The sequence below is a fragment of the Colossoma macropomum genome, unplaced genomic scaffold, assembly GCF_904425465.1.
Source record: "Colossoma macropomum unplaced genomic scaffold, Colossoma_macropomum, whole genome shotgun sequence".
NCBI classification, from domain to species: domain Eukaryota; kingdom Metazoa; phylum Chordata; class Actinopteri; order Characiformes; family Serrasalmidae; genus Colossoma; species Colossoma macropomum.
The window spans coordinates 30,755,700-30,777,916 of record NW_023494796.1 but is presented as its reverse complement, the minus strand read 5'-3'; the positions used below and the strand labels follow the sequence as shown (position 1 = coordinate 30,777,916).

Genomic DNA, 22,217 nt, shown 5'->3' with positions numbered 1-22,217 from the left:
CTTTAGCATTCTCAGTGGGCCTTTTTTCTTCGGGGCATGATGTATTTTATTGCTGTCGTGATGAGTAGCAGTGCTTATAAATGCAATGCATGAAGTATGTTTTTTTCAGGACCCGACACATCACCGTTCTTTATCCACTGATTGAAACCTCATGTTGAAACAATTATGCTTTCACTAATGGTTTGACACCTTTCAGTGCAGGTTACTGCTGCAGTTACTGTCACCATCAATGGCTTCAACAACAAATAAAGTGGTAACACTTTCTCTGAATACCACGTCTGTAAGAATGAACACATTCATAAGGTGGTATAATACACCATAAACATGGATATAAATATTTGCATTACACTTTATAGCCATGCTTATTGTGCATTATGAATTGTTATGCATTTTATATTTACATATATGTTATTGTCCATAACATGTCATGACATGTACAATTCCAACCAAAATTACGGGAGGCACAATGTTACAGTTCAGCCCATGGGTGGGTTAAATGTGACAGACAGAGGGTCAGTTTAACACTTGTTAGAAAAGTCTGATGAATTAGTGCAAACAAAGCTAATTCAATATAATTCCTAGGAAATATACTTTCCAATCCTACTGCATTATATATAATTTATCTATAAGACAGACAGATCGACTGATACACATCAAATTATATATGAACATTGATATGAGACCGTGTGTCAAACAATGACACATTTATGTTTGTCCAGTGAAGCAAATAAAAACATCACACATCAGTAAAATATGGAACAGTGTTTCTGAATAACTACAGCTTTACCAGCTGTTAATGTCAATTTCATCAATATACTTATTTAAAATCGAAATGCTAACAACTGATACTAATAAAGCTGAAGAAAATCCTTGTTTTCAGATGTTTTCGCTTTTTTATCTTAGAATCTGTGCAAACATGTGGAACAAAAAACAAAATTTACTTTATTTGTCTTTGTTTAATAAAGCTGGCTTAGTTGTAACACCGTGTGACAACTAACCCCGCAGTACGGAGGCTGTACTTTAGCATAGCTAGCGCTCGCTGTGAGCTTGTCAGTTGCTTCAAAACGGTGCTACATTGTCGAAAACAGGCTCAGTAACCGAAAAAACTTGTGTTGAAAAAAAATCTGAACACACTTTTTGGCACAGATCTCTATTTAATGCTGACCAATCGCCATGAATTTTGGTGGGAGACTGCGGCTAGGAAATGTGGCAATGTAGCCAGAAGCTCACACTACTTGACCTTCTTTAACCATGTAAAAAGTCCATGTTAATTTGTGCCCCAGTGTTAGGTTGTTCACCACACTCCTCTATTTTACCCAACGTGGGAAAGTCAGTGTACACCAGTTAGCTTGATGCTAACTTAACACTGCACATTCTATAGAATGCTAGCAGAAATTAGCATTACTGTAGTGTAGTGTAGTGATGTTACAAAGTTTTCTAGTGATTAATATTAGAACCAGTGAGGGAGCAAATTACAATGATAGCAGAGTGAACTGCTGATACATCTTCACCACTGCTAGTTAGCAAGCTAAAGGCTACACAGCTAACAACGACAAGAAAGAAAGAAGACTCTACACCATTTTTAGCCAGAAAAGGCTATTATTCACAAAATAAATGCCAAACTTTTTGCTTAGCAGAGTGAATGTTAGGGTTAGGGTTAGGGTTGAACTGAAAGCGGAGTCTCCAAGCAGAAAGGACAAGGAGAGACTGAATCCAAAATGGCCGCCTAGATGTCATGTAGGGCGCTACATTATGTGAGAATGCCATTAGCCCTTGCTCATGTTGTGCTCTCCAGGAGAGGTGAGTCATTTTAGAATCTGATTTTCTGACTCACTTATTCACCTCTTGTGATATTATCAAGAAAACACTTTCTGTTCCTCGTGTTGGAGCTCAATCCAAAGTAGACTCTCAGAGAAACAGGGAAAAAAGAATACAGAAGTGCAGGCAACACGCTCACGTCGGTAGGAAAGTAATCCCTGCTGGAAAAAGGACTAAAACCTAATGTTTTTGCTTTCTAATGAGAATTGGCTTAATGGTTGCCGATCAAGACCACAAGTCTATTAGGAAACCATGAAATGCATTCGGAATCAGCCATTGGTCACATTTTAAACCAGTGGGATCCTTTACATTGTGATATCAACCCACTAACAAGGTCAAAACATGTTAACAAAACTATCAGGAACCAACACAAACACTGTCTATGGGATTTTTCAGTAGGGATATTAGTGTTCTCCATCGCTACATCTGAGGTAAATATGCTTAATTAAGACTGAAAGAGTGAAAACTGAGCCTCTAGCATCTGTTTTGCATTGAATAAAGATGGGATCACTGTTTTCCATACAATTGTCTTGGCTGACTGAGGTGAGAGTAAGACTAATGCTAACTAACGCTAGCTTGGTTGTATTTGTTAGCCTATGGACCAGTGGCTAGGCTAGCAGTCCAATTTGTTGTCACCACAGGGATTCCCAGAATGCACCTTCTACCCTTGAAAGTCACAGTTATCGCTGGTAATAGCACAATAATGTTTTTATATGAATTACTGTTCACTCATAGCTCATTAAAACAAATAGAGAAAGCCCAAAAATGAAACCGAGGCCGCTAATTTCTTGCGCTGCCATAGAGGCTCATGGGAAGTGCGCACTCCCCTGCGCCCGTCCCCCGATGACAGCCGCAAGACCAGTTGGGAAGTCAGGGTCCAAACCCCAAACATGACCGAGGGATGCAAGTGATGGTGGGAGGAGGACGTCAGCCGCCAGAGAGGGGAGCTGGCCAGGCCCCGCCTCCTTCGTGAATTTCATCCTTTACCTGCTCTCACCGGCCAGCTCTCACGGCAGTCATCGGGGCCCAGGGGATGGACGCGTGCCACAGTGTTGTTGTCTGTTAGTTTAACAGTATGTGTGATTTGTGTTATTCTGTGTCGGGGTGTGTGGGTGTTGTTTGTTGGGGGTGTGTGGGGTTTGTCGCCAAGGGGTGGACACATATGGCCTAATGGTGACCTCACCCGTGAGTTCAGTGCTTTGTGCGTGCCGTTCTGCTGGTGTTTCAATAAAAGAGCACTATCTGCAGCACAATCATGTCCTCCATGTCCTGTGTCTTACTCTACGCCGGTGTGGTGCCCAAATTCACATTCCCCTGATCTTACTTCCCCTGGTTTCCGGTCACAGTACTCGCAGTTTTACTGGATGAATCATACATATCACAGCTGTCAATCAACAATTCTGAGAGGAACCTCAAAAGGCGTAGAGAGAAATGCGCCTGACTTTTTGTAAACTTAAATATACTTGGTACTATAACTGAATTAAAACCATGACACATTTTACAGTTAACTGCACTGGCATGCATGGAAATGAAAACGTGCTAACTTGCTTACTCTCACCAAGCGTCCTTGAGAAGTGAAATCAGGACAGGCTTCAACAATATTGTATTGTTCTGCTTCTGGCTTTGGAGGCGTGGCTATGCAGATGACCACATGCAGAGGCTCGTGGTTTGTGCTCGCCCTCCTGAAAAGGGACTTATGTTGGTTATGTTGTTGTCTGCTAATTTAAGTTGCGTGTTATTTGTATTATTTGGTGTAGGTGACTGGGCTAACGTGCGGGTTTTGTGCGTGAGAGGGAGGGGTCACCAGTGGCAAGAGATGACCTCCCCTGAGTTCAGCATCCCGTATGTGCCCCTTTCTGCCAGTGTGATCATGGTTTCTTCTTCTACAATATTATTCATAGAGCAGGAACGCATTTTTTTTTTTGTAAGAAAAGCGTAGTCGTTCTTTTCCGTCAAGGGTTTTTGCAGCAGATTCATGAGCCTCTACGATGCTATTTCAGTCTGTCATCTTTTGTTATGCCCGAGTTCTCTGCCATTCCTTTTCTCATCCATCTTTCCTTCCGGTTGCTCTTGGACACATGAAGTACCTCTTGACATTTACATATAAAAGGATGCCGCGATCATTCGGTGAAACTGTTCACAGCAAGAAGACTGAAGACAGTCAACAGCAACCTGGCCAGGAACCAAGCGTCACTGCAACAGGCAAGTTATCACGCATACTTGGACTCCTTAAGCCTGAGGCAGCGTCACTTTCTGCATAGAACCAGAAGCATATCTCCCATGACTGTACCCCCCAGGATTCCTACTATGTATGGCCTGATGTTACCAATGACGTGTTGTAATAGTCAAAATGATTATAGACTTTACAGGTGATTCTCACCAGTCACAGGGGCTGTAATCACTGAAACGCTGGCTTCGTCCCCCACCTCCTGGTTCAAAGCGTGCTGGAGTACACTGGAGGGACGAGGTTGTTATAGGTGTACCTTGAATCCTACTATGTTTTTGGGAACACTGGCTTAATCACAGGTTGTAGACCCATAAAGGCCCCTACACACCAAAAAGAGCTGATATCTCGCACAGCGGGTGGCAGAAATGCAACCTCATTTGGCCTCTGTTGGATTCCTGCAAACGTTTGCACACCAATCACGGTCGTCTCTGGTGTTGGCATGGCGACAACCAACATGACTGATCAGGTGTCTTCCATCAACTAGAACTTTTTGACAAACGTTCTCTTTTTCATCACATGTGGCGCTAGCATCTCCAAAATCACCATAAACTGGGTTACGATCTTCTGAGCTACACTTCCTGCCCACTTTATTAGGTACACCTTCCTTGTAAGTACACTTACAAGCCAGATTTACCAAGAAGCGGACCAAAATTACTGTACAATTTAGCAAGTGCAGCTGGCTCTAGTTTGCACCTGATTTACTATGACTTGCCATTTAAATGATGGCTCACACAAACTGGCTAATCTGAATTGTGTAGGCACTGAAACACAGATCAACGCAAAGAGCGCATTTTAACCACCTCATTCAAAGATGAAATTCTCTCTAGAACAGGCGTTTCTCACCTTTTCCATCCCAAGGCTCACCTGTTTATAACTATAAAGCATAGCGGCCCACAGAAAAACCAAAATCAACTTTTTAAAATAGTTTTTTTTTTCTTCATTACTTGCTCGCACTGAAAACCTGTGAATTAGGGCCTCAAAACACTCTTGTGTCTTTCCCACAGGAGTCACTGTTTGGTCTGGAGTCTCTCTAGTTTTGAGGGTTTGAGGGTCCACTCAGTGGGCTTTTGGATTAGCGTCGTCACCACAAACAACAAAAATAAATCTTACTTTATATCTGCTTCTTTGTCATTAGCTTAATAATTTGAGTTTAACTACTCAGGTCGCTGATGCTCGGCCAGAAATCAACTGCACATCTTCGCTATTATTTTAAGGCTCAACTGTCGTTTTTATCAACTGTGCAAGAACGATATGAGAACAATGAGAGTCTGTAAAGAGTCAGACATCAATACAGGCAGATTAAGCTGACAGTACAGCGCCAAGGTGCTGGTGGAAGAGGTAGAAAGTAGGCTATGCTGATGAATTCCCTCGTTTTATCATAAAATGCATCCCACCAGCACTGAACTGAACAGGGTTCAGATGGACCCATGGTATTTGCCAGACTGATTCAGCTGTTGGACCCGAATGTGGGTGAAATGTCCACACACATCAAAACAGAGCGAACTAAAGAAAACATTTGATAGATCTGCACCGAACATGGTAGGAGAAACACCCTGAGAAACCTCCCCATCTCTGGCTAACTGTCTGCACTGTGTGCCGGCGGCTGCACAGCCTCAAACTGATGCCGTTTAATTAGTCTGCGACTGTTTTTATTTATACGTCTCTGTTAGTATTTAATTATAATTTGGAAATGTTTGATTCTTTGATTATTAATTATTGTACCTAAGTTAATCTTTTTTCCACTTATGTTTTTATGACAAAGTGCCATAAAGGGCTCATCACAAACTACTGCCTCCCCCCGAAGAGGTGACCCCAAATATTGTTACTGTATTATTAAGATAATAATTGTTGCAATGAACTTTGACTGATTCAGTTGTAGCCTGAGTGATTAGTTAATGATACAATGTTGATACAGATAAAAGTAGCAAAGCAAAGCTAAGCTGCTTAAGCTGTTGAAGGTGATGTCACGTGATGCAGCACTCAATGCATGGCCAAAAGTATGTGGACACCCCTCCTAATTATTGCTAACAGGTGTATAAAGTCAAGCACATAGCCATGCAGTCTCCATTAGACATTGTGAGCTGTCATAAAGGGCTTATGTAGGTATCATGTAACCTTCTGAACACTACACACCAAAAGATGGTTCTCCAAGGGTTCTTTAGTGCAGAAAATGGTTCTATATAGAAACGTGAACACCCAAAGGACCCCCTGCATGATTAAAGGGTTCTTTGCATTGTGAAAGCGTTCTTCACATTGATGAAAAATGTGCTGTAGATTGTTCTATATAGGGCTCTATATATAGCACCAAAAAGGGTTCTTCGCTTTTCAAAAAGGTTCTATATAGAACCATTTACAACACATTCTACAACCATTTGAGGAACCCTTTTGTGTTGCAAAGAACCCTTTAATCATGCAAAGGGTTCTTTGAGTGTTCATTATTCTAGATAGAAGCATTTTCTTTTCTAAAGAACCCCTGAAGAACGATCTTTTTAAAGAATGTACCATAAAGTGTTCCCAAAAATTCAGTATCAAAGGTCAGTGCCTAAACTGTCAGACTTATAAGAGCCCTATAAGTTTGTTTGTTCTAAAATCAAGACTGCTGATTGGCTGTCTAAATTACATTCTGTACGCATGTCATTAACCCCAGCGCATCTTGAATGGTCTGTAATCCATTGCAATCCATAGACATATCCACTTCCAGCACCTCACACTCATTTCTGTCTTAAGCCACACCCTCACTGCAAAGAATTGTGTCTTGTCAATTAAAATCATCTTAAATATAGTCAATAAATCTAATATTTCTCCTCTTGAGATTGTTGAAAGCTTAATTTAAGATTATCTCATTTCTAGACATATTTACGTTATTTAATTAAGTACAATTATCTCACTATACTGGCAGATAATTTTGCTTGTTTTAAGTGTTTGAAACCAGAAAAATTATCTGCCAGTACAGTGAGATCATCTTACTTGATAAAATTACCTAAAACAAATACAAAGTGTCTAGAAATGAGCTAAATAATCTCATAATAAGTACACAACAATCTTAAAATGGGAAATATTAGATATATTGACTAGATTTAAGATCAATTTTTTGCAGTGTTCAAGTTTTGTAATTTAAAAGATAATAAAAATGCATAATTCGAGTTTCAGTATCAAAGTCAATGTATATGTATCGATATCTGTGGAGATTTTAAACAATACCCAGTCCTAACAGAATCCATCTGAGATCAGAATACCTACACTATTGTTCTTCCCTCAAGGTATCAGTGGTCTAAAACTGTTTTAGTCCATAGGCTACAGCGCAATAAGCAACAACTTCACATATTCCCCATCATGAGAGACTTTACTGCTATTGCACCAGTCGTGGAATCACTTAGTACAGATATTATTCCTTACCTTGTGCAATTCCAAGAGCTCCAAAGACACCAATTCTCATATCTCTGACATGGGCGGGGTAGCTGCTTTCATTGGGATACCTAACAGCATCATTGGTCCATTCGCTCAGCCACACGTTCTGGCCAATGAAGGCCACGTTCTGGACGAAATAGACTGCAACAAACATGGTGGCATAACCCCAGCCCATAGACCTCAGATACTGCATGTACACAGAGAACTTCACCTGGAAGGGAAAAAATAAATGAACAAAGTGAGATTAGTGGGAAGAACTCAGTTCCTCAGCTGCCACAAGAATTACAGCGCCATCTGTAACTAAAGCCCTATTGGAGCTGGATTAGTTTTCCCAGAGGAGGTCTGGAAATGTAATGTGACTGGCTGATTGGTAGATAAAGAATCTGTATTATTTCCTCTAAATGACCCCAAGCAAACCGGATTGAGACGTAATTGCGCCGATGTTTACGTCAGCATTATGCGACAGATGCCACACTTACAAGTAACTACAGGCCAAAAAAAAATATGGGGCCAAAAAAAACCCAAAATGCAACACTGGATGAGGAAGGAGGTCTTGTTTAAGTACAAGATGATGTCCATTTGAATTGAGGGTGCAAAATCACAGCATATGGGAGGGACTAGACAACATATTATTGTGGGTTTCAGTAGTCTGGTCAAGAAGTTGAGGATTAAGTGGGTCCAATCAAGCACAACTTATGTGGCAGCCCTGCCTTTAGGTTGCGAAATAAAAAGGGAAAAAAAGGAGGCACCATTTTTGGTAACACTTGGTAAAACATGTATGCTGTATAAATGTTGATTTTAACATTCATGAACATGTTATGAAGTGTTTTTCTACGATGTTAAGTGGGCATTGTGACATTTATTACTGTCTGGTTCTGGACTGTAGCACAATTTATAATAAGACAATGAGGTTAAAGTAGAGAATATCACCTTTGACCCTCTACTACACGCATTATGAGAGCAATTTAAAAACAATAATCAATTCACTTTTCTTGCAAAAAATGATCCTTGATTTATTTTTTCAGACCTGATTATTAAATTCCAAAACATTTAAAAAAAATAATGTGTGCAGGTGTCTTTTTGGAGTATGTTGCCTTGAGGCAACAGTGTGCAACAATGTGAAAAAAATGATATAGAGCCATGTTTCCTGAAGTGGTGAGACCTGGCTTGTGACTGTCTAAATCCATTCCACTGTCATACAATGTTGCTTCTAGGCAACAAACATCTTTCTGCAAACTCTCAAAACAAAAAAAAAAACTGAACGTTAAAAAAGAGGTTTAAATGTGCCCGCTAAGAGACAGCATGACCAAATATATGCTTTTACCGACTCACTCAAACTCTTCCCTTTATTGTTAACCCTATCTTTGTCTTTAAAAATGTATAATTTTATTGTAAAGTAAGGAAAATCAGTTTGTTGTCCTGAGGCAACACCATGCAATAGAGGGTGAATTTGAGCGCATTGCACAACCTGAACTGCAACGGAGATGAAGTATGCTGATTGGTAGATTTTCTATTTTTCACCTACCTTTCCAGTCTCCATTGCTTCTTTCTCAATCAGCCGTTGGCCTTTCTTTGTCACCTCTGAGTCTTTTTTACTTCTAGCTGAGCTGTTGCGTCTCACTTTTATGCTGAATTGACAGGGTAGGGGCATATAAGAGTACGTTATTAGATTATTCGCACTGGAAAAGATGCTGAAAGAAACTAGCATTACAACGATGTGGATAATAAACCTACCTGCCGTTGCGCGTGGCATGGCGCTGGCTGTGGCGTAAGCTGTTTTCTCTCTTCAATGTGACAGAGACCACGTCCTCGGGGGGGCTGTCGGCCTGCGGGTCCTGACCCTCTGGCACGACATCCATCTGCTCAGTGTCTGATGCTGATTCTATATTAGAGAACAATGCCTAAATCAATCAATACTGCGGGATACGTGTTCGGAAGCAAAGTGAAATGGTGACTTTTGAACATTTCTAAATGGAATCCACTTAAACGACACTCTGCGAATTTCAGCCTCAGCTTGATTGGCAGGGAACAACATCAGCTAACGCAAACGATCATTTTTCCATTGACAGTCGGTTCTTGAGAAAGAACAAAAAAGTCACGGTCTGGAGTGTGAGCCTTCAACATCTCATCTGAAGGCAGATTCAGAGTATGGACTGTCTTTCAAAGGCTGTTTTTTGTTTTGAGTCACTCCATATTGCTTCACTGAACAGAATATTATGAACAAATAAAGCCATTTTTTTTACCCAATGCTTGTTTACTTCCCGGGTGTATTGGCACCAGCGTTAAGATGTTTGAGATTGTTTTGACTCTGTGCAAAAATGCTTTTCACAATCTTGTAGCTTTATATGCGGGAATGTGATGGACGAGACTGAAACCAATGTGATGTGCAGCACTGAGACCAAACGTCACTTACTTTGTTTAATTCCCAGTCAAAAATGTTGGCAAGTACAAGTAATAAGGAAAAAAGGCCTCAACGACTTAATATAATATCATTTTTTAAGTATTTACTGTGTCCACACTTTGCCTTTATTCCAGCTTCCATTCTTTTCAGGAGCCTCACTTTCAGTTCCTCAAAGAATCTGCAGACAAACCTCCAAAGTTCAGTCTTAGAAGCTGGTTGATCATTTTCTGAAGTAATCAAACACATTCAGTGGTGTTGAGGTCTGGACTCTGGGGTGGTCAGTCCATTGTTCAGCTTCTTTGTCTGATGTGTCCGTCTCCTTTTCTCAGTAAGGTTCTTCTTGACCAGCTACACATCCTTTCAGACCCACAGCGCTGAGTCGTCTTCTCACAGTGGAAGGATGGACAGAAACACCTGTGGATGTTTTCAGATCTGAAGCAGCTTGATTTTCTCCTCTCTCTCAAAGATGAAAGCTTTAAGTCTTGTTTATCTGATGGGGGCAGTTTTGGTGTCTACCAGGTCTTCCAAGTGGCTGTTAGGAGCCTCATTTTCTCTGTAGCTTTTAATACTTTGTGAACTCCAGTTGAAGAAATTAGATAGTTGCTTGTGTGAATTTTTTGAGCCTCCCAAAAACTAAACTCTGGATTAGACTAGCCTGCGCTCTGATCACTAATTCTGGGGAGCTCTGGAGGAATCCAGACAACAGAGCTCCATCGTTTACCCAGGAAGGGTGACTCTGATTCTGGGAAGGCCTCACTCGAAAGCTCTGTCTTCTTAGAGTGCTTGGACCCCTAGATAATAGCATCTCTTTAAATGGCAATTCAATGTCAGTGACTCCTTTGGGAACTTATTTTGTTTGGAGGACACAACCTGGTTTTAAGATTGGAGGGACGGAGTTAAAGAGGTAGTAGACAGCAGAAAATCAAGCTGCTTCAGATCTGAAAACATCCACAGGTGTTTCTGTCCATCCTTCCACTGTGAGAAAACGACTCAGCGCTATGGGTCTGAAAGGATGTGTAGCTGTCAAGAAGACCTCACTGAGAAAAGGAGACAGACAGATTTACACTAGAACACTGAAACTGGACATCTGAGATATGGAGTGAAGTTCTGTGAGAAGCGGAAAAAGCAAAACCAACTTCTAAGACTTCTAAAACTTTGAAGGTGTGTAAAAAATATCCCTGCAGATTTCTTTGAAAAATTGAAGTAAAAAAAAGAAAACAAGTAAACAGGTAACAGGACCAGGTAAAGAAAAAAGGAAGCCACAATAAAATAAATAGTGGGTAAATTAAACGATAGATTTGATGTGTTGCAGGCTTTTGTGTAATTTTCTTTTCAGTATTTCACTGCCGTCAGGAACAGTTTTTCAGGTTTTGACATAGTTTGAAAATGCCTGTTGCCCTTTACATTGTTTGTAAATTTCATGATGAATGAACCAAAAGAAATGGGCCAAAATGACTTGGAAAAACGTCTGGTTCCATTGACTTACATTAAAAGTAAAGCAAGTTTTTTCCATCTCCTGTAAAGTTGCTGTTTTGGAGATAAAAGGTTTCGTTCCGACAGCAGCGATATGCTTCCTGACACTAAAAACGAATAACTTGTACTTAATGGCTGTTTCAACTAGAAATTAAACAACCGAAAGGGTGGCGTCTGACTTTTGCGCAGCGTTATGAAATCTGGCTACATTATTCCAGTGAAAGACTCACCCTTCCAATCATCAGACTTATTGCTCTCCTCTTTTGCATATGTGTCCAGGAACTCTGAGAAAGCTCCCTTGCTGGCCCGCAAACTGCTGTAAGAGCCAACCTCTGACACCACGCCATCCACCAACACAACTATCTCATCCACATACGGCAGGAAGCTGATCCCATGGGTCACCAGAATACGAGTCTGAAAAGCAAAGCAGAGAAAGAAACAGGATGTCTGAATAAATTCCACTTCAAATCAATGCGGCAGAAAGCTCACAGATGAATACGTAATTAGCCAGTGTGGGATATCTACTGTATAACATACACATAGCCTAGTAATGGAATTATATATGGTTTGTCTCCACATAAAGGCCAAACGTACTGCAGCTGTGAGCCATTTCCGATAGCATCAACCATTCAGCTGTGATAAAAAAGTCAAATTTAATCTATTGATATATAAATTATATTATATGTTGAGCTAAAATAAGAATCTACCAGCTTGGTATTCATCTGGGCTGCATATGTAAACTCACATACACTTGTGAGCACATTTTAAGGTCACATTTTCTAAGCAGGAATCAATTTAAAAAGCCTATAAGTTCTCATGGCACAGTGTATTTGGTGTCTACTATAGAGGACTGGTAAATAAGTGACAACTGAAGTTTTTTAAACAAATAAACAACTTAGCCATGCATGTTTTCCAGCATTAATCAAGCCGTTATAATGATTCACTGATAAAAAAAAATGCCACTTGGGTCTTTCATTCGGCAGCAGGAAGCAGGCGGATATAATTGGCGAAAGTGGGTACACAGCTGTTGCAGTGGAAGACTGAATCTTTCACTTTGTTGTCTCACACAGCTGAACGCCGTTCACCTCACTTTGAACCCTTTGAAGCAAACGGTCCTCCTTTAGATGAGGCAGCACTGCAACCCGCTTTGAAACGGCAACTTCAGTCCACACAGCTAAACATGAAACATGCAGTTAGCCACTAACCTTATTCTTAAGTAGTCCTTTGGGGCCAATCACCCTCTCGAACAGATGTTTCCCCACGTGGGAGTCCACGGCGGACAGCGGGTCGTCCAGCAGGTACACGTCCGCTGAGCTGTAGGCTGCCCGAGCCAAGCTCACCCTCTGCTTCTGCCCTCCACTCAGGTTGATGCCCTGTGGGGGATACGGTACGTTAACTGATTGGATAGAACCGTGCAAAAAGTCACCCTTTTATTTGATTTCCAGTCAAATTGGCCATTAAGTACAAGTTATTTGTTCCTCAACATCAGGAAAAAAGCAGCCTCAAGAGCTAAATAAGAAGTGTGCAGGGACATTTTGGTTGAAACATGCATGGCTAAGTTGTGATAAATATCGTTGGTAAACAACATATTCAGTCTAAAACTTTCCCTCGTGTCCCGAACAGTCCTCTGATTGAGTTTAGTGCTGACAACCAGACATTTACAGCTAAATACACACATAAAATGACTCAAAATGCGGTCACATGTATAAAATTGAGGCTAAACGCTGGCCATGCGGTGTGTGCATGCATCAGAGCAGAGGGAGTGGAGGAGGGATGAAAGAAAATGCGACAAAAGCGGTGTCCCCATCCACCACACTGAGTGCACTTTCACTCAAAATCACACAAACAGGCCCTAAAACACATTTTAACAGATACATAACAATACATTTGAAAAATATTATTATAAAATTAATAATATCTAGCTCTGTCTTTCAGTTTACATTGAATTGAGTATTAGAAATATCTAATATTAAATACTCAAACTCAATTTGTAATTAAAAATAAAGCCTTTCTTGATGTGTATTAAGATCTCTATAAGCAAAAAAATACCACATTTTGCAGTTTCTAGGTACATTTTTGACCAGAAATGACCCAAATTCATAAATATATCAAATTTTAGCATTCGTTGGCGTTTACATATCAAATTATGGCATATCTGAGTAGCCCAGGATCTCATGAAAATAACAACAGATGTGTTTCATGTAAATACTTTATAATTTCAATTGTAATTGACCCAAAATACCAACAAAAATCCCCCAGATTTTTGGGGTTCTAAGGGTTAATGGTGTTTTGACTGGAAATTAATTAAATAGTCTCTGAACTTCTCCAACAATTAGTTCAAAGTTGATGCTCAAAGACTTTTAGAAATGTTATGTATTGTGTTACCTGATAAAGTCATGCCAATAAAATGTAACTCTTGCTGCTAAACCAAACTAAAATGCCATTTTGCTTGGATTTTGCCTGATATGTCTGTAAAAAAGACGACGTCTGCTGCATTATTTTCTCCTGTCATCTGTAGGCCTGCCAATCATACCTCCTCAGTGCGCTCCAGAATGGTCATATCTCATTTTTTCCCCCATCACTGAACAGCATAGCTCTGAATTTGATCCAGGTTGGCTACATAGCACAGACTTATCTTGCCACATGAGCCTTACTTTCTCTCCAATTTCAGTCAGGACTCCTCCTGGCAGCAGCTCCAGGTCTGGTTCCAGAGCACAGGCCTTCACTACCCTCTGGAACTTATTCTCATCCAGATCAGAGCCAAACAGTATGTTGTCCTTTAGGGTGGCGTTCTGAATCCAAGCCTGTTGAGGCACATATGCCACATTTCCCTAATGGGAAAAAAAAACAGTAGGTTATTAGGACATTATTCCCAACCACGAGTAAAATAACTACACTTTAATGTTCAGTGCATGTTTTATGTCCAAACGTATCCAGACACACCTTCTACTTAGTAAACTCAGCTAGTTAAGGTGCACCCATTGGTGGCACACAGCTTGTATATGCTAGTCTCCATAGAAAAGCATATCCAAAGCATAGCCCCTCTGGAGCAGCTGTACATTAACCACCCCTGCATTGGGCATTGGATCAGTAGGACTGCCTTGACTGGAGTGACGGAGCTCCAATACCAATTCGGATGAGTTGGAGTGATCTCGAACTGACCATCCAACATCAGTACCTGACCTCACTAATGCTCAATCAGATCCTCACAGCAATGTTCAACATCTATTGTAAAGCCTTTCCAGAAGAGTAGTGGCTGTTACTGCCTATTAGAGGCTACAACCTCCCTAACACCCCTTATTCCAAAAGAATGGCTGGATAAGCATATGTTCACTATCATTCAAACATTTGGAATCAATGTTTTTAAGGTAACACTGTATTTAAAGGCTCCTTACAAAGGTAATTCATAAAACATGCATTAGCCCTGAATGTTATATTTAAAAAGCAGCACTTGAGTATTTACATCACAATATTTTTTAACGTAGCTCAGCCAGATTTTGGAATTAGAACTTTCCATTTTATAAAAATTTGTCCACAACTTTGGAGACTAAGTTTTACAAAGAGCTTACAGCAGTATACGCAAGATGACATTAGATGTTTATAAAGTAAATGACACTGTATTGACAAAAAGGTCCTTAAACTGAAGTTACAGACATTTATTCAATTAATAAGACTGTTAGTATTAATATTTATGATGTAAAAGATAAATCAGGATATTGTAAACATCTGACCATTCTAAATATATCAGGATATGGATGTTCTAAGCAAATCCTAATGTTCCACATATATCAGGGCGTTCTAAACAATCAGGATGTTATGACACTAGGCAGTGGCCTAGTCAAGAACACCATAAATGTCTCAGTTTGAGGACCTCAGCATTTTCCATATAACTGTTAAATGGTTTTCTTAACTAGGCTTTTGCCTTATATGTTCAATTACATGGTAATGACACTTCATAACTATGTTATAAATGCAAAATAATGATTCTAATATGATGCTAACACTCTATGAGTGTAAAACTATATGTAGAAAGCTGTCAAATCAAAATATTTTCACTGTAGATTCCATGATAATTAAGAAATCTGTATCGAAAATGAACTTCTAACTGAATTAATATCTGGAATGCCTCATATTCAAAAAGTGGGAATCAAATAATTGTATGACAATCACTTAAATATCATGTACTACTATATTTTGAAAAAATCCAGCAGCACTGCTGTCTGATCCGCTCACACCAGCGCAACACACACTAACACACCACCACCACGCCAGTGTTACTGCAGTGCTGAGAATGATCCACCACCCAAATAGTACCTGCTCTGTGGGGGTCCTGAGCAGATGGACTACAGTCTGTAACTGTAGAACTACAAAGTGCTCCTTATATGGTCAGTGGAGCTGATAAAATGGACACTGAGTGTAGAAACAAGGAGGTGGTTTTAACGCTGTGGCTGATCAGGGTATCTATTTATTAGCATGTAACTTTAGAATGACACTTCTCATACTAGGAGCCCTCACAATGCACTTTTCTATCCTCTAACACTCCAGACTCAGCTCATCAGCTGATTATCAGCTGGACAAACACAGAAAAGGTGAGGTGCATTTGGTCCCAGTGATTGGGATGAGATTGAGAAACTCTGGTCTGACCACATGTGGGGTGGATGAGTAGTCCGCAAATAGAAACCCTTCATCCGCCTGATTACCTTGATGTTGATAGAGCCGGAATGGTTGTGCATTTCGCCCAGCAGAGCTGAGATCAAGGAGGACTTGCCTGACCCCACCGCTCCCACCACAGCCACCAGACGACCCGGAGCAATGTCCAGAGACACACTGAGGGAACATGCATAGAGGCGTTTTTAAAATACAAGTAGAAATACATACATTTCAATGTGCCAGATAAGCAGCTAGAACACTCTTGGTAACATGGGTGCACACACTTTCACACAATCGCATGACCACAATTAGCTGATTGCAATTAGGCCGGCAGCTGACTGCTAATCTGAATGTTGGCCTTGAATTGGAATTACGGCTACATATCTCCAAATGGCTTCTTCTGCTGTGTAATACATGAATGAACGGGCCAAGCGATAAACAATAGCAGGGTAGAAGGGGTGAAGCCCTTTGATTGCAGGGAGCTTTGAGAACAATAAAAAAAACAGGTGGCCTAAGCGCAGCTCGCAGCTTAGTACACAGAGAGCATTCAGACCTCTCTAATGGTGCCTAGAAATGGAAACACGATGATTTAATTACAGTGGCGTGGTAGAAAGCAACTTGGTGCATGCTGAGGCAGGGTAAGTGTTGAAAAAGGGCATGAATCAAATCACTCAGCAGCTGGCACAGCACTTTTTTTGTACAGCTTTCACAGTCTTTACAAACATACACTGTATAGATAAAAGTACTGGGACACCCCTCCTAATTACTGAGTTCAGGTGTTCCAGCCACACCCATTACATTATTAACAGGTGGATAAAATCAAGCACATAGCCTTGCAGTCTTGATAGACAAACACCAGCTGTAGAATGAGCTTGTACTGAAGAGTGAATGAGATGAATGGTGTAAAGTATGCCGCCACTGGACTCTGGAGCACTATTCTGTGGAGTGACGAATCACACTTCTCTATCTGTCAGTCTGATGGATGAGTCTGGGTTTGGCGAATGTCAGGAGAACCTTACCTGCCTGATTGTAAAGTTTGGTGGAGGAGGGATAATGCTATAATGCTATGAGGTTGTTTTTCAGGGGTTGGTCTAGAACCTTTAGTTCCAGTGAAGGGAAATCTTAATGCCTCACCAGACCAAGACATTTTGGACAATCCTATGCTTCCAACTTTGTGGGACCAGTTTGGGGAAGAACCTTGTCTGTCCCAGCATGACTGAGCCCCAGTGCACAAAGTAAACTCCTTATAGGCCTGGCTGGGTGAGTTTGGTGTGGAAGAACTTGACTGGCCCCTACAGAGCCCTTTACCTCAACCCCATCAAACACCTTTGTAATGAACTAGAATGGAGATTGCAAGCAATGAGGGAATACCCAAATGCTTGGAATTATTCGGGCCTGCCCTAGTTAGCTGTGTGAGAACCTGCACGAAAAAATCCACGTCTGAACCGCGAGAAATCCGCCAGTGACAAGTTTAGCAAAGCATAGAGGGAGCGGGCAGAATGTTTATGGGCAGTGTTATGGGCGGACAGTTAAAGACCACATCAAACATCATAGTAAACGGATAGACTCAAGAAACTAGCACTTACTGTGCTTCTCTTTGAAGGAGAAAGACAGAGGGAAATGGCAGTGAATATTTTTTAACCTCCAAGCCAAAACGCCTTACTACCCTGCATTCAGTTCAATTTGACCCGTTCCCTTTTTTTTGACTGGTTACCTTAGGAAAAGCCACACAACAGGTGGAGCTTTTCGACTGAAGTTGAACCTTTTTCAACTTGATACCATGAGGATCTGTGGTGGAATCAAACACGTTCTGTGGTGGAACGAGCAGAGCCCAAGGAATCTACATCCTGCCGTAGAATATATGGCATTCACATGGGTCACAGCAAAGTTAAGATGCCACAGAAGAGCAGTATTACCATCTCTGTTTGCTCTTCTGCATCATATCGCTCACCCTCTTTCCCCCTTAAATGGCCCAAAACATTGAACTAGCTGTGTTTTATGTCGTTCTGAAGGTCATGTACCACTCCAGCATCCTAAAATCTCTTTGTGAAGCAGCTGAGAACAGTATGAGTCACTGGAAGCTTGGAAAGGGAAGTGGCTCTGTCTGACGACTAGGCCATGTTCTTCTGTTCATTTTACATTATGTCCTGGCGTACAGAGGGATTCTCTTACATCAGAAATCATATTGGTCCAACACCTCCTACCAGACAGTGGGAGCATCTGAAATGAAAAAATGCTACCTACTCAGGCAATACTTGATAGCAAGAAGGCATCATGTCCCAAATCTATAAACTGCTTCCTGCTGAGGCATCTCCATCTGGCCCATTTGGGTTTGAAGGAAGCACAGATGTAGCCTTTGCTGGCCAAGATGTCCCACAATCCTATGCCTCTGCTCAGTTATAATCAGGTGAATAAACGGCAGGTGAAATCGCCAGGTGACCTCAATACTTTGTGTTACGTATTAAGACACTATAGGGCCAAAACACCAAGTTTAATTATTGAGTTCAATTGTTTTAGCCACATCCATTGCTGACAGGTGTATAAAATCAAGAACATAGCCATGCAATCTCCATAGACAATAGCAGAAGAATTGGCTGTAGTGGAAAGTTCAGTGACATGGTACTGCCATATGATGTTTATTGGATTTATGTCCTGCTAGATCTGCCCTGGTCAATTGTAAGTGCTATTATTGTGAAACAGGAGCGTCTAGGAGGAACAACAGCTCAGCGACCAAGCAGTAGATCCCACAATCTTCTGTTGCAACACAACTACAGAGTTCCAAAATGCCTCTAGAAGCAACATCAGCACAAGAACTGTGTGTCATGTAATGGGTTTTCTTGGCTGAGCAGCTGCACACAAGCCTAAGAGCACTATGTGCAATGCCAAGCGTCGTCTGGAATGGTGTAAAGTGCAAGTCGTGCTCTTAAATACAAAATTTTTCTGCATAATGGCAAAAAACTAAATATAAAATGTGGCATAACTTTTGCACAGGCCACAATTTGTGTTTGTTTTACTTTTTAAATATGTTAAATTCAGCAAATAAACAGTAATTGTGCATTAAAATGTGCAGACGTGTACTTTGTAGAAGATGCAAACATTTCAGTATAACCTTGTGTGGTTGCAACAAGTCACCAGAAAGCGTTGATGTTATTTTTGATAAAATATGCTCTACTTCTTACATTTGTAGTGGTCGGCTGGAATTACACAGTGATAGAACCAAAGATACTCACTTCTTCAGAACCGGCTCGGCGTCGCTGCCCCAGGCAAAAGTGCCGTTGCTCACAGTCACTGCAGTTTCTGTTCAGTCAAAATAAAACAGTTAGCTTCAGTTCCACAGTTACAGTGTAACTAACAGGCAGTGTTTGTTGACACATCAACAAATAGCAATCAGAGGGCTAATTTCAAAGTTGTATAGCTTAGCTGGACAAAACAAACCTCAACTAGCATAGTCGAATTTTTACTTGGTCCAGGAAATGGTTTGTGTACAACAAGCTGTTGTAAGAGCAGTGGTTAAAGCTTAATATATATTTAGCATGGCCCGTTTAACTCTTCTGCATTCTGTAGCCTCACAATACAAGCCATCCATCAAGATAATCTCATGACAGAGGTGAGTTAGGGTGGGAAAGTCAATGCTTTCTGTAGTATAGGGCTTGGGAATCAGTGTCACATTATGCTGCATTATGGGATCGTTGCACCATATCGACAGGGTTCGTTCCTTGTTTACATGCTGCAAATAAGCACACACCATTCGAGAGCTAAAGGAGTCTGTTTTATTGTGTTTTTTCAAAATTGTCATGTTTAAAAGTGAATAAGTTGAGATGGGGGTTTATATTAACCAACTTCAGTTATCATATTTCAGTCATTTATTGGCATATTCACTCAGTTGCTGGTATATTCACTCAGTTATTGACATTTTTACTCAGTTATTGCCCTATTTCATTTGGTTGTTGTTATTTTACTCGGTTACTGACATATTTTATTGAGTTACTGGCTTACTTCACTCAGTTATTGGCATATTCCAAACAGTTGACATATTTCACACAATTACTGACATTTCACTCAGTTACTGGTATATTTCACTCAATTATTGACATATTTTCTCTCAGCTATTGGCATATTTCACTTGGTTATTGCTATTTTACTTGGTCACTGACATATTTCATTCAGTTCCTGGCTTACTTCATTCATTTATTGGCATATTCCCATCAGTTACTGACATATTTTACTCGGCTACTGATATATTTTACTGAGTTACGGACATATTTCACTCAGTTTCTGACATTTCAAACCTATACTGACCTATATTTCATTCAGTAACTGGCTTATTTTACTCAGTTATTGGCACATTCCACAGTGGGTAGCCTTTTAGCCAGCATTGCTAGCCTAGCTAGTTAGCATACTAATGACACCATTGCTTTAGTGTACAGTGAACCCACAAAATTCCACATTAGATCTGATGTGGCTTGACAGTTTTACCAAAAAGCAGCCAGTCTAAAGTCTTTAAGATCAACTGACCAATGTTAATCATCTGTTACCTCAGCTAACGTTACAAGCCCAGTCACATCATAACTCATTTCACTTGAGCTTGATGTTTATCAGCGCTCACTGCAGTGCTTCCAATGGGCTACACTGAGCATAGTTGAATCTCCGTTCTGCTTTCTTTGATTTTGCTCTAATGTTTGATGCATGTAGATCCACATGCCCGCTCGGCCAACATATTTAGTGAGTCCATTGGTGGGCGGATCACCCATAAGACACTGCATCATGACATAACATTCTCAAGCCCTGTTACCTTTTATAAGAAGACTTCAGCTGCACACAACCATACTATACATGCTAAACTAATGAATGGAATTTCTAATGGTGGCCTGCTAGCTTTGACGTACTATCTAGTAAGGTAGTATGTGGTTTCAGGCACAACCATTAAAAGTGATTCAAAAGTATAGCTACATATGGGTGAGCAACTGATAACAGTTTTGTGTAAATGACTGATCTGAATGTTGATGTGAAATTACGGAAGCTGTTGTCATGCTGCACTGCCATCAGGTCCAAGTCCTCTCCACCAAGGAACTTCTCCAGCCTTTTTTTAGACACAGTTGTCTATAAAAGCAAAAGAGCAACAGAGAAATCATGACTACATTATATTTGAAACACAAAAAGCAGTGGTATACTTTAATTATGCACATGCGTATTGGTGCTGTCGGGGACAAAACCTTGTTCCTCAGCTGCTTTATACCTTGAATAAACATTTGGTGATAAACGAACCAACAATGATGGTCCAAATTTGCACGTAAGAAATCTTTTTACTACCTACCATTGTCACAGCCTGCTGATAAACATGTCATGGCACATGTTATATGCTGTTATGAGTTATGACATATTAGGTTGAGTAATATAAGCGTGCCATGCTGTTATTACCTGTAATCATCATCAATGTTTGATGTCATGACAGCTTATATCATAAGCTAATTTTTACGGTAACACTTCACTGCAGCGTAGTGTTCATAAGGATACATAACACTTACATAAGACCTTCATGACAACTGACATAGACCTACATGAATAAACACTTCATCATTATTTGCCAAGGTCAAGTTGAATGCGTCAAGTCTTTGACCACCTCTGAATGTAAACAATAGCCGTAATTCATCAAAACTGCGCAAGGTCAAATCTGATCGCACACAGTTTTGTTATTCAGCACTTTCATATATCTGTGTAATCAAATTCACGTCTGGTAAGAGTGTAAATTTGAGCATGACAGGTCACTAACATGAAGGAAATGCTTAATTTGCAGCTAACCAAACCTATTATCAGTACCATAATACCAGTAATGAGAATAAAAATAGAATAGATAAAAAAAAAAGGTAATATTAATAGTTTGTGGACATGGCAATGCTGTACAAAGGTGTACTGGACTGCACTGATTTTACATTAGTAGTAGCATTAGGATAAACAAATTTGGCAACTACTCTCCACCTATGAGCATAGCCATTGGCTCACGAGCTGCTGAATGCTGTTGTTTTATTGGCTGTCTACCAAAACACCTGCATGAATTAGGGCCTTCATGTACACAGTATGTAAAATAGGTGCTGGTAGTCAGGTAGGCGCTTGATTTCACGCACCAAAGCTGGTTCATATTTTGCGCTGAAATCTCTGTTTTAAAAACGAACGTTTGTAAATCTGACGCAGTTGTAGTTCATACGTCATAAAAGGTGGTCATATTTGCATTCTTTTTCAGGC

The 22,217-nt window shown here is 40.5% G+C and overlaps 1 protein-coding gene across 1 annotated transcript in view; it reads right to left on the bottom strand.

The window, feature by feature from the left end:
- The window catches only part of LOC118816742 (canalicular multispecific organic anion transporter 1-like), a 69,886-nt gene that overhangs the window by 19,034 nt on the left and 28,635 nt on the right, over positions 1-22,217 (bottom strand). The window contains exons 15-23 of the mRNA XM_036583306.1: positions 20,993-21,077; positions 19,208-19,274; positions 16,028-16,154; positions 13,982-14,158; positions 12,533-12,700; positions 11,558-11,741; positions 9,188-9,335; positions 8,979-9,081; positions 7,442-7,664 (exon numbers count right to left, since the gene is read on the bottom strand). Coding sequence (XP_036439199.1) covers positions 7,442-7,664; positions 8,979-9,081; positions 9,188-9,335; positions 11,558-11,741; positions 12,533-12,700; positions 13,982-14,158; positions 16,028-16,154; positions 19,208-19,274; positions 20,993-21,077 — 1,282 coding nt within the window. The remainder of the gene's footprint in view (positions 1-7,441; positions 7,665-8,978; positions 9,082-9,187; positions 9,336-11,557; positions 11,742-12,532; positions 12,701-13,981; positions 14,159-16,027; positions 16,155-19,207; positions 19,275-20,992; positions 21,078-22,217) is intronic.